This window comes from Psammomys obesus, unplaced genomic scaffold (genome assembly GCF_907164565.1).
Source record: "Psammomys obesus unplaced genomic scaffold, mPsaObe1.curated_primary_1811, whole genome shotgun sequence".
Lineage (NCBI taxonomy): Eukaryota > Metazoa > Chordata > Mammalia > Rodentia > Muridae > Psammomys > Psammomys obesus.
The window spans coordinates 15864094-15881102 of NW_026592118.1; the positions used below are offsets into that span (position 1 = coordinate 15864094).

The following is a 17009-nucleotide window of genomic DNA, read 5'->3' on the forward strand; positions in this document are numbered from 1 at the left end:
GGACAAAATATTTACCGAGTTTTTATTCAAAGCCTCTTCCATTCTGAGCTATGTATATACATTCTACATACAATCAACCAATTCATAACCAATATTGCGTTGATAGTTTTTTGTTGTTGTTTTTTACTTTGCGCATTCTCTCTTTCTCTCTTTCTGGACTGCTCATGGTGCATCTTTGAGTGAATGCTCAGACTCTTTCAGTGATGCCCCAATGGTCATTTTGGCCCAGTTCACCTGTGTATGTGGAAAGAGAAAGCCACACATTGTGACTTCCTTCAGCGGTACGCTTGACCCCTCAAGCCATCCCACCACTCCGAAGCACTCCCAACAGACTGCAGGCGTGTGCTAAAGCATGCACTGAGGGATTCAGCATGATGGGATTAGAGCTCTCACTGAGAACATATGTGATTTGGAGGCCTCATCCCTTAAACATTCAGAACTTTAGTGTTAGGCTATATCCTAAAACTCAGCATAATATCAAGTAAGCAAAAGTTCTAAATACATTCTGACCCAAAGATCTGTAGAACCCATGGAAAGCTTCATGCTGGGGTTGTGAGTTCAGGCCTGTGCTATGTGACAACTAATACAGTGAACAAAACCGAACAGCCTCTATACAGTTAACAAAAGCTGATATTAAGAAGAAGAGTCTATTTACAGTAGATTCAAAATGAACAAGATACCTGAGGACAAATTAATTAAAACAAATGATTTGTCCAAATGATGCCGGGATGTAAAGACCCTTACCAGTGAACTCACAAGAATGGAGCTCACACGTCCACACCCTCCACTCCCATGTCTCATTTTATGGGATTAAAGCAGAAGTTGAAGCTGCAACTTTGAGGTTTTTGTTCTTTTTAACGAGTGAGCCTGTGATCAGCAGAGAAAGGCATCATTGTCCACCCTAATCTGCCTGCTGGGAGGGAAGTAGGGGGGTACTCCAAGTTGCCTTCCAGTTCAAACTTACTGTTGCAATGAACTCTGGCAAAAACATCTTTCAAATAAGAAGGGAGGGGACCAGCAGAAGACCCAGCCTTCCTTTGTTGTGTGGAGCCCCTCTGCCCTTCACCTGAGCCGGCCCAGCCTAGAGCTGGGATGCACTGATTGACAGACAGCTGAGAGAGTTGGAAATCTTGGCACACCACAGGGGTTCTGAAAGCCAGGTATCCCGCCTACTCCACAGCACAGAAAGCAACCACAGCTAAAGATACAGACGTTTTATCTGGGTTCATCCATGTTTATAGGACAGCCCCTGTGCATAGTCTGGGCAGTGGCCTTCATCTGAAAACAGTAAAGTGAGCCAAACAACCACTGTGCATATCTTTTTCATACATGTGAAGAAGCATCTGGGTTGTCTGTCTCACTTCCTGCCTCTCTCTGCCACTGTCCCCACTGCCATGCCTCCCAAGGATCCTGGGAGATGGTGTGGGTCTTTAAACAGCTTCTATACACTGTCAATGAGCCATCCACAAATTAAATTAAGAAGAAAATTCCATTCACAATAGATTCAAAAAAGAATATAACAACCTGGAAATAAATGTAACAAAAAATAAAAGGCTTTTCTAGTCCAATCCAAATGGGATTGTTAGAATTCCAAAAAATTACCATTTCACCAGGCCAGTTGCAAATGTTTAAAGGATGCGGCACTTACTGTCATGTGTATGCTCAGGCATGCATTCGATTTTACTTTGCTGTGTATTGATCTCTGAACAATTTTCATTTAACCGTGAGACCTCGCATATAGGGAGGCACCTGAATTATTCGATGTCCGTTGCGTTCGGCACCTTAGTGCCTGGGAGGTCCTGTTTGTTCCTTCTGCTCTCCCCCTCACATTCCTGTGGCTGGCCACCAAAGGAGAAACCAGACAGCTGGAGGACACAGTCCAGGCTCCTCGTCTCCTTGAGCCTTGCCAGCCACAACAGAAGACAGAAGCCTGGGCAAGCCGGCCAGTTCTGTCCAGCACATCGCTGCTTTCCTGATCCCACTTCAGGTCAAAACACTTGTCTCTACTCCCCTCCCATTTGCCTTCTGTGACAGAGGAGTTGGAGTGGAAAGGAGTGGGCAAAACCAAGGTCTCCCAAGTATATTGCTGTAAGAAAACTTAAGGCAACAACAGTTTAGTCAAAATTAATGAGATCTTGCAAGATGCCAAACCTTGCTAGAAGTCAGTGCCAGAGAACAGTGAGGAACCTTTCACCACTAAGGAGCGCACAGTCCGAGACATGCCTGCAAATGTGTCAATAACAGTGACACGTGTATACTGAGCAGTGTGCCTGAGCATGTAGAAGCAGTGGAGAGAAAGAAGTAATTTTGCCTGAAAGTATTACCTGAAAGGAGCCACAGATGGCGACCACTGACATTAATTTATTTACTTTTTTAGCTACTGTTTTCCTGGGACAAGGTCTCATGTAGATGAGGCTGGCCTTGAACTCCTGATCTTTCTGTCTCTACTTTCCAAGTGCTGGGATTACAGGCATGTGCCTGGCTTGACTCCCAGGATATTTTAAGAGTAGTGCTGAGAGTAGAAAAGAGTGAAGAAATCACAAATGAGAGAGTCCAACAGCTTGGGAACTGTACTGGTTTTCTATTACTATCACAACAAATTACCACAAATTTAGTGGCTTAAACATAATTTTACTATCTTATAGCTCTGAAGGTCATAAGTCCAACTTGGGTCACTGTTGGCCAAAATCAGGTTGTTTCTCAGGCTATGTTCTTTAAGGGAGAACATCTGGCCACTTTTACTGTTTGGCTCATGACCAACCTTCCTCCATGTTCAAAGCCTGCAGCAATGGGATAAAGGCCTACCTACTTTCCAGACTGCTCTCCCTCTCTCTGGTTCATCGTTCCAACCTACCCAGAAAGGAGTCTCTGTTTCTGAAGACTCTGGAGATTAGATCAGGCTCACCTGGAAAATCCACAGGACTCCCTTTACCTCAAGGTCAGCGTTCTTACTCTCTCGGCAGAATTCTTTTTGCCCTGGAAAGTAACACACATGTTCCAGGAGTTAAGACGTTAACATATAGGTGGGGTTTTTTATATATATATATATTTTGTTTTTGTTTTGTATTGTTGTTATTTTTCGAGACAGTTTCTCTGTGTAGATTTGGTTGTCCTGAACTTATTTTTGTAGATGAGGCTGGCCTTGAACTCACAGATATCCATCTGCCTCTACCTCCTTGAGTTGCTGGGATTAGAGACGTGGGCCACCACCACCCAGCTATCTTGGTGGCATCATTAATCTTAATAAACAAGAACTATTTTATGGTGCTAAAATGGCCATTGACATCTAAGACAGAGAAAAGAGATTTAGAGGGGTGACAGCTGTCGGATAATGAAGGCTTTGTACATCATGTAATGGAACATAGCTGAATCCTGAAGCCAGTTTTCAATCAGGGTGAGCATTGTGTCATCTGGGAGCGTATAGGACAGACTCAAGGTAGCCAGGAAAGCTAGTTATTGCCAACATCTCAATGGGAAGTGATGAGGATTTGTACATGGCCCTTTGTAGCTTATCTAGAATTATCCAGAAGAATACAATTCAACAGGATTTATGGGAGAAATACACGTCATTCCGGATGCCATAGTTCTCTAGAGGGCGAGGGCCAAATCCTGAGGAATACCAACTTCTAAGTGGAGGGCCACCGAAGGAAACAAGAGTAACATAACCTCTGTTCCCAAGGATTAGGGAGCATCCAGGATGAGGCAGTGATAAGACTGTACGAGCCAGGGGATCGGGAGGGCTGCAGTGAGATAGTATCTTCTGCTCATGACAGGAACTCTGCCCCCGTGAGCTCTCGACAAAATGGCTGCTGGCACAAGACCACACCGTCACATGCCAGCACAGACTGGGGAAAGGCTCACGAGGCCCCATTCCTAGTCAAAGAGCTACAGGCAGTCAAAGGCTGTGAGGAAGGGAGCATCAAGCCCCTGATCAGTTGACCATACCTCAGTGACCTGCCCAAAACCATGTACATATGGGCAACAGTAACCAAACTCAGTAGATTGCATATAAAGAGGATATGAATTTGAGAAAGAGATGTGGGGAGACATAAGAGGAGTTGGTGGAGCAGGGAGGGGCAGATGTGGTAAAAAAATGCATTATGCTCATGTACAGAATTCTCAAAATAAAATGAAACATGAAAAGTCTATGCTCCTCACCCCCCAAAATTGCCAGTCATGCAAAAAAAAAAAAAAAAAAGAAAAGAAAAGAAAATTTTACCTGTTACAAGAAAAAAATACCCAATGGGAGAAAGTAGAGCTGGTAGATAGGGACATTAGAGCAGTTATTATGAATATTTTATATATTGGCAAAAAGAATAAAGAAGTTGAAAAGCAACAAACCAAGTAATCCAATTAAAAAATGGGAAACAGAACTTAACAGAGAATTCTCGATAGAGGAACATCGAATGGCAGAGAACACTTTAAAAAATGCTCAACCTCATTAGCCATCAGGGAAATGCAAATCAAAACAACCCTGAGATTTCACCTTACACCCATCAGAATGGCCAAGCCCAAAAACTCAAGTGACAACACATGCTGGAGAGGTTGTGGAGAAAGGGGAACCCTCCTCCACTGTTGGTGGGAATGTAAACTTGTACAACCACTCTGGAAAAAAAATCTGGTGCTTTCTCAGACAATTAGGAACAGCGCTTTCTCAAGATCCAGCTATACCACTCCTAGGCATATATCCAAAAGAGGCTCAAGTACACAATAAGGACATTTGCTCAACCATGTTTGTAGCAGCTTTATTTGTAATAGCCAGAAGCTGGAAACAATCCAGATGCCCCTCAACTGAAGAATGGATACAGAAATTGTGGTACATCTACACAATGGAATATTACTTAGCAATAAAAAACAAGGAAATCATGAAATTTGCAGGTAAATGGTGGGACTGGAAAAGATCATCCTGAGTGAGCTATCCCAGAAGCAGAAAGACACACACACAGTATATACTCACTCATATAGACATATAATATAGGATAAACCTACTAAAATCTGTACACCTAAAGAAACTAATCAAGAGGGAGGACTCTTGCTAAAATGCTCAATCCCCATCCAGAAAGGCAAAGAGGATGGACATCAGAAGAAGGAGAAAACAGGGAACAAGTTAGGAGCCTGCCACAGAGGGCCTCTGAAAGGCCTGAACAGTATCAAAGCAGATGCTGAGACTTATGGCCAACTGTTGGGCAGAATGCAGGGAATCTTATGAAAGAAGTGGGAAATAGTAAGATCTGGAGAGGACAGGAACTCCACAAGGAGAGCAACAGAACCAAAAAATCTGTGCACAGGGGTCTTTCCTGAGACTGATTCTCCAACCAAGTACCATGCATGGAGATAACCTAGAACCCCTGAACAGATGTAGCCCATGGCAGTTCAGTGTCCAAGTGGGTTCCACAGTAATGGGAACAGGGACTGCCTCTGACATGAACTGATTGGCCTGCTCTTTGATTACCTCACTCTGAGGGGGGAGCAGCCTTACCAGGCCACAGAGGAAGACAATGCAGCCACTCCTGTTGAGATCTGATAGACTAAGATCAGAAGGAAGGAAAAGAAGACCCCCCACCCCATCAGTGGACTTGGGGAGGGGCATGCGTGAAGAAGGAGGAGGGAGGGAGGTTTTGAGAGGGGAGGAGGAATACAAAGTGAATAAAGTGTAATTAATAAAAAATTAAAAAGAAAAAAAAAAAAAAAGATAAAAGGCAAGTATACCAGAGGAAGCAACAGTTTGCAAAAGTCCCAAATCAGACTTATAAAGACGTCCAGTCTCCAAATGAAGAAGTCGCTAAACAGAATTAGCAAATGTGACACCGAGAAAGAGATGAGTGAGCCACAAATAACAGTAAGTACTGTCCCAGCCCAACCCCTGACAAACAGAAATGAAGAGAACGATCTTTTAACAACAAGAAGAATGAGAAGTTCCAGTCAGCATCACCATGCTGGCAGTCAGTCAGTGTGTCAGTGTGTAGAAGGCAAGAGACTAGAGAGAAGGGAGCAGAAGAGATGAAAATGGAAGAAAAGAAGGGGTCATCACACAGGAGTGTAACATCTGCGCTGGGCTTCCTTGTTTGCTTTTATGTGAGAACACTAGACAGATTTGTGGGTTGAGGATAATGACGATAAAATGGCTGCCATCTACTAAACCTTGGTTTGTGAACTGAAATGCTAAGTAGTATGAGGTATCTTGATTCATTCTGTCTTAGCCTTTATCGTCGTATAAGATAGGGACTGTCCTAGCTCGCTTTCTGTTGCTATGATAAACATCATGACCAGAATCACCTTGGGGGACGGGAGGGTTTATTTCACCTTCCAGGTTGCAGTCCACCGTAAAGGGAAGGCAGGGAAAGAACTGAAGATGAAAACCTGGAGGCAGGAGACGATGCAGAACCCATGGAGACCTGATTTAGCTGTCTTTCGCAGAGCCGCCTGCAGAGGTTTGCACCGCCCACTGCTGGGCAGGCCCTCTTACATCAACTAGTGTAAGCCAGGCCCATCCTGAAAAATTCTCAAGCTGCGGTTCTTCTTCCCAGGTGACTCTAGATTTGTGTCAAGTTGACAAAGACACAAGGACTGGTTTGTTTGTTTTTTTTCCTGTCTTTTGCAGCTGAGAAAACTGAGTCATAGACTGATTAAATATTATTCCACATTATATAGCTTAAAAGTCGCTAGAGCTGGAATTCAAGCTAAAGTACGTGTGTTATGTATGTGATACTGAGCCAACATGAAGGGAACGCAGAGATTATTAAGGAGAGATGATACCCTAACTGATGACGTCATGCCTAGGAAGACCTGGCAAAGTACGTCATAGCACAGGGAGATGGACTGGACTTGATCAAGAAGAAACAAACGCTTACCCTTTAATATTTAGGAGGAATCAGTGAAGAGAGACACCGATGATAAACAAACCTGTTGACATGGAAGATGAGTCCAGGCAGGTGGGAAAACTGAGGGCTGACATAATTACTGTCCAGTTAGAAATGTCAAACAAAGGAAGGATGAAGCAGTATAGCTGAGAGCATGAATACTTTTGGAAATCACTTCAAATGGTTGTGCTAGTGATTTCCTGTGAAACAGAGAGGTACATAAGAGACATACAGGAGTGGAAAGATGTATACTTTCAAGCTCATGTGACATCCAGAAGCATGCTAGGCATTTCCTAAAGGAAGCCAGACCAGCAGATGCTGCCCAAAAGGCCAGAACACCTTGGACATACCCAGGGTCCCTGTGCACACCCACACAAACTAATGATTTTCTCATGCCGACCCCTTTCAGATAAGGTCACTTGGTACAAGATCTTAGTGAGCTGTTACTTTCCTTGGAATGTCCTAAAATTTCAATTTTTGAAATAGCTTTCATACTACTGCGTGCCCTCCACAAATCGTGAACTCTTGTTAAACCTTTAGCTGCAGAGTAAATGTTTCCTTCAAGTCACAATTACCAATGGGGCAGTTCAGTAACACAAGTCCCTATTGTGAAATCATATTTGTGAACTTCTGACATTATATTTAACCTTTCATGTGTATACTCTCTAACACTGTCCTTCATGCTTTATTTCTTTGATTCTGCATTTTTCAAACATGACACACTTGGTTTCTGTACCCACTTGCATTGTGCAGTGTGAAAATACAACCATTTTTTTCCACATGTGATACTGTGGATGAATAAAACATTTTATCCACTAGAAATGAGTCCAAAGTTCCCACCCTAGAAGGATGGCCTCAAACAATCCGTAGCTTCATGGAAAAGGAACCTTTTGCTGAGTGTGAGCATCCAAATTATGACTTATTTATTCTTATTTGTGTGTGTGTGTGTACACCTGTGGCCTGTGGAAACCACAGATTGACATCAGCTGTCTTCCTCCATCACTCTCCTCTATTTTGTGAGCCAGGGGCTCTCCCTGAACCCAGAGTTTGCTGGTCCAGCTGTACCAGATAGCCAGGGAGCTCCAAGGTTCTGCACATTTCAGCCTCCGAAGTGCTGGGATTACAGGTGCGTGCTGCCAGTTGGCTTTTTACACAGAAACTCATCCACACTTAAAAAACGTCTTCATACTTTACTGAGGGAGCCACCTCCTCAGCCCTGACATTTTAATTTCAGGGACGCAAATACATTTTAAATAGTTTGATTGTTTTCTTCGTAAAAGATTTGCTTTCAGTAAGAGAGATGAAGAAGAAGGTTATTTCTTCCTGAACATCTGCGAGTTGACTTGATTTATACAGAACCTACAAAGGCAAATGAAGTGTTTTGTCCACTGAGATTCTATGAGTTCTTTAGGGTGCCAAGGGCCAGGGGAATGATAAAGACAGCTAAGAGGCAAACCTCTCTAGACTTCCTGCTTTATCTGTGGCCATAAAACCTGCTAACACATGTCCTCGGCCCACCTGCTGCTAGAGCTCAAGCAGTTTGCTGTTAAGGATGGCACTGTATTCAGAGGAGACACGCACACAAGCTCTGTTAGAGCTTCAGTCTGGCTGTCTGCCTCTCAGATCCGACCCACCAGGCTTCAGCTTCAAACCCTGCTCTGATTCTCCACTGTTACAGCAATCACATCTAGTGTACTTTAAGAGCCTTTAATTATTAAAAACAGTACCTGTGCATTCCAGGAAAGGAAGGACAAAGGAAGAAAGGAAGGAAGGGAGTGAGGAGCGGAAAGAGAGAGGTAGGAAACTGGGGGCATAGTTAGAGCCTGGGGAATGTTTCAGGTTAGATCTTCTGGCTATCTATTTCCATACTCAAAGGTGAAATCTGGTTGTGCCTGTTCTACGTGAAGACCTTACCTTCCGGCTCACAACGGCTCAGCTTCACATTGTGTCTCCCCCTGCGCCACATCTGCAACCAGCCATTTTCTTGACATTTGTTGGCTTCTTTCAGTGGAAAAATGACAATAAAGAGTACGCTGTGGATGTACTGTGGATGTTATGAAGTGTTTGTTGCTAATGTGGCATTGTTACTAGACCTTGTTAATGTATAAAGGTAGGATTTTAAAAATAATAGTAATGACTTATTTTATTATTGTTGTTATTATTATTATTATTGATTTTTCAAGACAGGGTTTCTCTGTGTAGCCCTAGCTTTCCTGGAACTCATTCTGTAGACCAGGGGCTGGCCTCAAATTTACAGAGATCCACCTTGACCTCCCAAGTGCTGGCGTGCACGGAGCCATCACCTGGCATATACTTGACTTTTTAATTCAGTTGTACTAATTTCTTGGATTTTTCCAGTTGCACATCTTTTTTTTTTTCATATTGGCATCTTGAATTGCACATAGCTTATTAAAATATACTCCAGCGAATTTTAGCATGTATGCAGAGCGTACTATCAGCATGTTCTAATTCTAGAATATTTCTATTATACCAAAAATAAATATGTCTCATTCTTTACATGCTACTCCTCCTCTTGGCTGCCATATCAACCTAACCACTAAATCTGTTTTGTTTGAGTAGATTTGCCCGTGCAAGACAAACGTGGAATGTGGCCTTTTGTGTCTGGGCTGCTTCTCATGGTCTTAATGAGTGCAAGCTCCGCCTTGCAGTATCAGGACTCCTTTACTCTTTAAAACTGTAGAATAATACTGCACTGCTTGTTTTTCCATTCATCAATTGATGGGCATAGCAAATGTTTCCTTTTTCAAAGATCTTTTAAAATTTTGTGTGGGCCATGTGTTTGCAGTGTCCACAGAGGCCAGAAAAAGATGTCGGGTTTCCAGGAACTGGAGTTACAGGTTACTGTGTGTTGTGGTGTGGGTGCTGGGAACCGAACTTCTTGCAAGAGAAGCAAATGTTCTTAACCACTGAGACAGCTCCCCAGCCCCTAAATGTTTCTTCTGAAACTACTGTAAAGGATGCTGCTGTTATCATTTGTGTTCAGGCTTCTACATGAGCCTGTTTTTCCATTTGCTTGGGTCCTCTTCTGCTCTCCGTGTGTATTTGCGTTACTGACTGAGAGCGTGTCCTTTCAGCCTGGAGAACATGCTTTAGACTTTCATATAAGCCAGATCTGCCCACAGCTCTTCTCTTCTCTCCGTTTTGGTTTATCTTGGAATGTCTTTGTGTTCCCTTCACTTTTGAAAGCTGCTTTTGGACAGAGAGCTTTGGTTTTGGTTTGGTTTGGTGTTTAATCACCCTGGATATGTCATCTCTCCTGATGGCTGGCTTTCTATTGCTCTAGTGAGAGGTCACTTGTAACCTGATCCCCTTGTTAATAATGAGCCACATTTAAATTTAGGTTGCTTTTCTTGTTGCTTTCAAGACGTCCCCCTTTATCTTCGACTCGTGATACCTCTGGACATGAGTATCAGTGTCCACCTCTTGCAGGGCCCTTTCCCTCCCTCTTGCCTTGGGGTTCCTGTTATTCTTTTGCTGGTCTGCCTCCACGGATGTCACAGAGCTCTCAGCCTGCTCCTGTAGCTCTTGTGGTCTCTATCTTTGCTGACACTGCTCTGGGAAAGGCTGTGTAAAATCAAAGCTATACTCTATTTAAGGTGACACTTAAATATATTCTAAGGTAGTTAGTGTAGTGAGAAAAAGAGGTAAAAAAAAAAAAAAAAGCCTGTTGACCACATTTCACCTACTGGTTCAGAAAACAAGGGCTGTGGGCTTATGAAAGACCTCTGACCATTTCACAAGGAACTGGTTCATGACGCGTTTAACATTTCCTATCATGACTTGGATTTGAAAGACCATGAAGCCTGTCTGTGTGGACTCAGACTCTTGTGTTTTGCCCGTGATTCCATTCACTTGCTGATAAGCATATGCATTTACTCCATGCCATCGACATGCCTGGAAATCTTTGGCAAGGAATGCAGTGAAGAACAAGGCAACCCAGGCCCCTTCCTTGTGGGACTTATACACTAGTTAGGAAAGACAAAAATCAGTCCCATAAACAGATCATAATGTGTTGTATTTTTATCAAGGACTGAGTTCTGGAAGCAGGAGGATTGGGAAGAAGGGTTGGGGTGAAGAAAGGGAGTAAAGAATGGCCAAAAAGAGACCATGGAGAAGGAAAGAGATCTGTGAGTCAGTGGTGGTTTGAGTAAAAATGGCTCCCATAGGCTCATATATTTACATGATTAGTCACCAGTTGATGAACAATTTGAAGGTATGGCTTTGTTGGAGAAGGTGTGTCACTATAAGTGGGCTTTGAGGTTTCCAAAGCCCAGGCCAGACCTAGTCTGTCTCTGTCTCTCTATCTCTCTGTCTCTGTCTGTCTCATCCTGTCTTTATCTCCATCTCTCTCTCTCTCTTTCTCTTTCTCCTCTGCCTGTGGATCAGAACGTAAACTTCTCAGTTACTGCTACAGCACCACGCCTGTCTGTTCCCCACCATGATAGTAATAGTGGACTAATCCTCTGAAACTGTCAGTAAGCCCCAATCAAATGCTTTCCTTTATAAAAGTTGCCTTGGACATGGTGTCTGTGCAGCAATAGAACACTAAGACAGAGACTATGGTAACAAAAGGCAGCCAGTGTGGCAGGAAGCTGGGAGCTCAAAAAGATGCTAAGAGATGGCCAGGGTCATGCAGGACCATGAGTCTTCAATTTTATTTTGTGTGCTGGTTAGTTTCTTGTCAACTTGGCACAAACTAGAGTCATCTGAGAATTCCTATTGAGACAACTTGACACAAACTAGAGTATCTAAAAAGTCCAAGTAAGAAAATGCTTCCTACAGGCAAGCCTGTAGGCCATTTTCTTAGTGATTGATGGGGAAGGGTCCAGCCCATGGGGGACGCTATCACCCCCAAGCTGGCGGTAGTGGATTTTATTCAAAAGCAGGCTGAGCAAGCCATAGGAAGCAGGCCAGTAAGCAACAAGCTCCCATGGCTTCTGCATCAGCCTCTGCCGCCAGGTTCTTGCCCTGCTTGAGTTCTGTCCTGAGCTGCCTCAGTGATGGACAGTGATATGAAAGTGTAAGCTCAAATATGCTGTCCCTCCCCCAAGGGGCTTTGGTCATGGTGTTTTATCATAGCAATAGAAAACCAGCTCAGACATGTTATTTGAAGGTTTTGAGCACCTCGTATAACTTGGACTTTGTCTAGCGTCTGAAAAGAATCACTGTGAAAGATAACCAGGTAGGATCTTTGAGTGGGACCAAGAGCGGGAGAGCAAGAGGAAGAGGAGGCAGGTGAAAGGTCTTGCAGTCATCTAGCTGAGAGATGGTGTGACTGGGCCTAGTGGAATAAGGAAAGTGGGTGGACTGAACAACATGACTCTAAGTTCTACTTTATGGTACCAAATTATTATATGGGACCAAATTATCCATAATTCAACCACAACATTTCTCATTGCATTATGACTTTTAATAGGGTGAAACTGTAGTGGCTGATATTTCTTAGCTAAATATTCCTCTTCTCAGCGACTAAACCAGATACATTTTAGCAGAAATGAAAAAGGGCACAAATAATACATATATAGACAGTAAACTTTGCCTTCAGAGATATCAGGCAAGGGACGTGGCCTTGGATTATGTTTTTAAGCTGGACTACTCAAATTTAAGTCCTGGTGGTTTTAACTAAAACCTTAGGGAGGTCCTTTTGTTTTGGTTTCAGATGAGAAAAATAAGTCCTGGGTACCAGGGCATTTCAGAGAACAAAGTCACTGATGCACAGTGCTTGCTCAGTGATTCCCTCCTCTCAGCGTACAAACAGCTGTCCGCGTAGTCCCCACTATTCAAAATGTTTGCTTAGCATAGAACTATGTTTTTAGAACAAGAAAATATTTAATTCTTTGAGTTTCTAGGTGAAGAAATCATAGCCTTGAGGAGGTTAAAGACTTGTTCAAGAATAAGAATCTTACAAGAGACGGGCTGGGACTCCTTTGTGTGAATTCAAAGTGCCATAATTACTGCACATGTAGCCTCTCTAAGGCTTAGCTGAACAATTTTAGAAGACACATGTAAGTCCTTTTTATCTCAATAGGCACGAGGGCAGCAGTGGCTAACTTTTGTTCTCTTTGCTAGTTGTATTCCCTGGGGAAACTTCCTGGAACCAGAATGGCAGAGCTGAAAGCCAAGTACACCTTGCTACACGACACAGTGGTGAGGTATGCGATTTGCCAACAAGGAGCCATCTTGTATCATCTCTGTATTTCCTGTTTCTGAACAAGACTTGTCTTCATTTGTGTTCCCTCCAAATGTGGAGTCTGGGGCAAGGATCAGAGTCCCAAGCAGTTTGAGAAATTACTGGAGAAGGCATTGTGAGTGAATGGGGAAGCGAGGCTGAGGGAGAATCTAGGTAGGGTGGGCCCATCTGTGGTTCATGCTGTGGGCAGCCGAGGCCCAATCTCATGGACTTCCTGACTTGAGAGTGTGGAATCATATCGGCGCTGCCACCAAGAAAGCCAGGGTATTTGTTCGCTTGCTTCTATCCCTCATCAAGAGCTGCTCCTAGAGAAATTAGCTCTTGACCTCTGAGATGATAAGCGTGTGTCTAATTCATGGTACAGATTCTATGACGGCTCAGACTCACACCTATGTGGACCTCTGCTCACCACTTCCTCCTACCTCTCTTTAGCTAGATCCACACCACCCACATCGGTAGCAGGTCAGAAGACTAGGCGCCCTCGGAGTAAGTCAGCAGCTTTGCCCAGAGCCTACTATTTACCACTGGGAATTGAAGCTATTTCTCTTCAGTGGCGAATTATCAGTGCAGGACACAGAACTATGCAGTGATATCCTCTGTTTCCAGCCTGTGCTGTGAAACAGCTCCTTGCCCTCTGCTACTCACATTTTGCCTCCTCTTGACCCCTCACTTCCTTCTCTGCCCATTACAAAACCCACCACTCTGTCTCAAGCCCGTAGGAAAAGAAAGCATGGAGAAGCAAACGCTATGCTTTTGCTGCTTGGGCCTGCCTACAGGTTGGAAGCACTGGGCCCACACTGACTGAGATTTCCACAAGACTACACCAGAAGTTACATTCTCCTCCACTGACACTTGCATGTCACAAGCATATGTGTGTTCTGACTGGAAGCCCACCCCCGTGCTCCCCTCCTCTCTGTGGGAAGAGCACTATGGCCTGATTCAACGGTGACAGTTCAGTCTTGGAGAGCTGTCACCATAAGGAGCCCAGGTCAGGCCAGATGAACACCGTGTTCACGTACAAGAGTACCGAAGCATAAGAGAATAGCCCCCGCTTCCATTCCTGTAAACTGGAGGCGTTTTCATCAGCACGGCTCCGCTTGCTCTCTGGCGCCTACCACAGTTCCTGGAACACATGATGTTCCAATAAATGTTTGGCTGGATGCCACTGGCCACATGACCCAGTAAAGCGTGGGGACATGGTGGAAGCCAGCCATCTCAGCTGAGACAGACCTGATCAGGATATCGGGCATCTCTGCAAATGAGCTGAAACCCAGAGGTTTTTCTCGTGTAAGGAAATGTAATGGGCTCCACACATAGAGAGTGCTGGCTTCAAAACAGGAAACAACAAAGGCCTGCCTGTGAGTCCCAGTGGGGCTCACTGATGTCAAGGCGCCTGGCACAGATAGGTCACGTCTACTAGGAGTCTGGAGCAGCACTAGCTCATCACATGCAGGAGTTCTAGAATATTCTCAGGGACGGGTCAAGGACAATTTGTCTGTAGCAGACACTTCTCTGAACAGGGACAAGGCCATAGGATACAACCAGGGTTGTAGGAACCCTCTTTTCTGTGGTGTTCAAGTCTAGTTCTAGCCAGGCCTAGGGTAAGATTAAAAGCTGATTAATTACTGTCCAGAATGTTATAGAACTCCGCCAGTTTCCCAATGATGGCCCTTAGAAGAGTGCTTGATGTCATAGTTCAGTAAGGAGAAAGGATTCGGGTGCAGTCGTGTCTGGAGACGTTAAAGGCACCAAGAAAGATGGGTTGCTCGAGTACTTTAGTGTCTCTCTTTCCTCTCTCTGTTTACCCCTTCCTTGGAGGTCCTGGTCTTTCTTCAGATTCAGAGGGAATATCCTGTTGCTTCAGAATGACATCCTTCCTCCTTGTCCCCACTCTCTGGATCTCAGGACCTCTGGAGGAACTTACCGCCAGGCACTGAGGCTGACTCAGTAGCCGAGCCACGCTTCTGCCTGTGCTGAGCCTTAGCCCCACGCATGACTGAAGTGAACTGTACCCAGGCATGGGAAGAGCTGTGTCAGGCTCCCAGGTCTTCTCGGGAGTAAGGGGGCGCATCCTGGAGGGGTGCGCCTTCTCACAGGCAGTGTCGTTCCCCATAACCCAGCACACAGGAGTCCGAGCTGCAGCTGCTGGAGAATGCCAAGCACTACACGGAGCAGATCCAGGAGCAGCTGGTTCGCCTGCAGGAAGCTGACGACTTCCCCGACGTGGTCTCCACCGAGGTCTCTAAGCTGCGGGAGCAACTGCTCAAGTACCAAAACGAATACAACGCGGCGCAAGAAAGGGAGTACCACACTCAGTACAGATTGAACAGGTGAGTCCCCGGCGCCCCGGAGACGGTCCCAGTGTCTGCACAGGCTGACCAGGTGAGTTCCCTGCTTGCTGGAGATGGCTCTTTTAACTGACCAGTTAAGTCGGGAAGGCATTTTTAGGTATAAGGAGTATGAGCTAGTAACCACAAGCCAAGTTAGTTTTCCCCTCGATTCCCTGTACTAAAAGATCACACCAGCGCTGGGAAAATAAGTCTGGTGGCAGAAATCCCTGCAGTGTTTTCTGTGTGTCAGGAACTCCAGAGCTTAGAAGCTGTTACCAAGAAACACACTGCACAGAGCAAGGACTTGGTGGCCTCCTCCCCTCCCCTGCCCTTGCCCTTGTCTCTTTATCTCCTCCCTGTCTCCTCTCTACCTGAGGCTCCTGACTGCAACATGTCATTTCCTGGGCACCCACAGCCCATCTTCTTCACTTTATCCTCCAGCACAGTAGCCACAGGACCCTGTGTTTACCCTTTGTCCCCTCTTACTAAAGAAAAAGTGGCGCCCTCGTGGGAGATCCATTCGCTTATTCAGACCTAGAGGAGGTCACTTAGTGAACCAAAGCAGGTGCTGGCAGGAGAGTGAACCTGTTCCCCAGACCTCCCTGGTTCCCATGGAAGTTCAGCCTTCCTCACTTCATGGTGACTGTAATGTTGAGTTGTGCTGTGTGGTGTGCTCTGTGTTGTGATGTGCTGTGCCTGGGTACTATGAAAGAAAGGCCAAACCTGCCCTGCTAGAATCCGTTACCATTTAAGGTGGTAGAGCTTTGGCTATTTTTAACAGTACGTAGAATTCAGACAGCGAAAACACAATTCAGCCCTGCTCGGAGAGACAACAAATGCCCGAGCAGCCTCTGAAAAACCGTGAGAACCCCAGATCTTAAGATCTCTCCTTGTAGCTTAATTTTTCAACTGAGAAGATAAAGAAGATAGTTTAATGAGCAGCATTCTATTCAGAAGGGGGGAAAAAACTCAGGCTTTTTTAAAATTTTTCTGTGTGTCTTTCAGTCTAAACTCGTTCAGACTCTCCAGATAGAACTATAAAAAGAAAGTCAGCTATTTCTGTGAACTCTTTCAGCTGAAGGAAATAATGAAATTAAGACAATTGGTGGTTGTTCATTAGTGTTGCAAATAGGAATTCGTGACATTTTGTGAAAGGGTATGAAGCACAGAAGTCAGCTGGTTTTTTAAATTGTTTAAAATTTCCAAGTATTTCTGCCAAGAAAAAAGAACAGGGCAGGGTGGGGAGGACCTCTTGCCTTTTAGGTATAGACAGTGGAATTGTTCACCCAGCTCCTTAGGGTAGGGAAGGGATGGTGTGTGGCCGGATGAGGACAAGGCTGTGGCACTGTACCCTGAGAAAATCCCTCATGTATCCTCAAATATCATCAGCTCCGGAACTGATAAGCTCATTTCCATACAAAACAATTTTGCTACCAAAGGGAATTCCAGGGAAGAATAATGGGCTTTGCATTTCATTGCCTTCACACACTTGCTATTACATGGTACAGAAATAAATCCACTCAGCAGTCCCGGGGGGTGGGGGGAGTAGGCATTTCTATCCACAGATAAAAATAACCAAAGCCTATGAGAGCAAGCTATTCATCCAAA

The 17009-nt window shown here is 44.6% G+C and overlaps 2 protein-coding genes across 2 annotated transcripts in view; one reads left to right on the plus strand and one right to left on the minus strand.

Annotated features, from left to right (window-relative positions):
* Nucleotides 1–17009, plus strand: part of Ccdc146 (coiled-coil domain containing 146) — a 116498-nt gene that overhangs the window by 61090 nt on the left and 38399 nt on the right. Inside the window, exons 3-4 of the mRNA XM_055612985.1 lie at nucleotides 12951–13033; nucleotides 15192–15401. Coding sequence (XP_055468960.1) covers nucleotides 12951–13033; nucleotides 15192–15401 — 293 coding nt within the window. The remainder of the gene's footprint in view (nucleotides 1–12950; nucleotides 13034–15191; nucleotides 15402–17009) is intronic.
* The window catches only part of Gsap (gamma-secretase activating protein), a 138397-nt gene continuing 124310 nt past the window's right edge, over nucleotides 2923–17009 (minus strand). Inside the window, exon 34 of the transcript XR_008720768.1 lies at nucleotides 2923–2976. The gene's annotated coding sequence lies outside the window, so the exon portion shown is untranslated. The remainder of the gene's footprint in view (nucleotides 2977–17009) is intronic.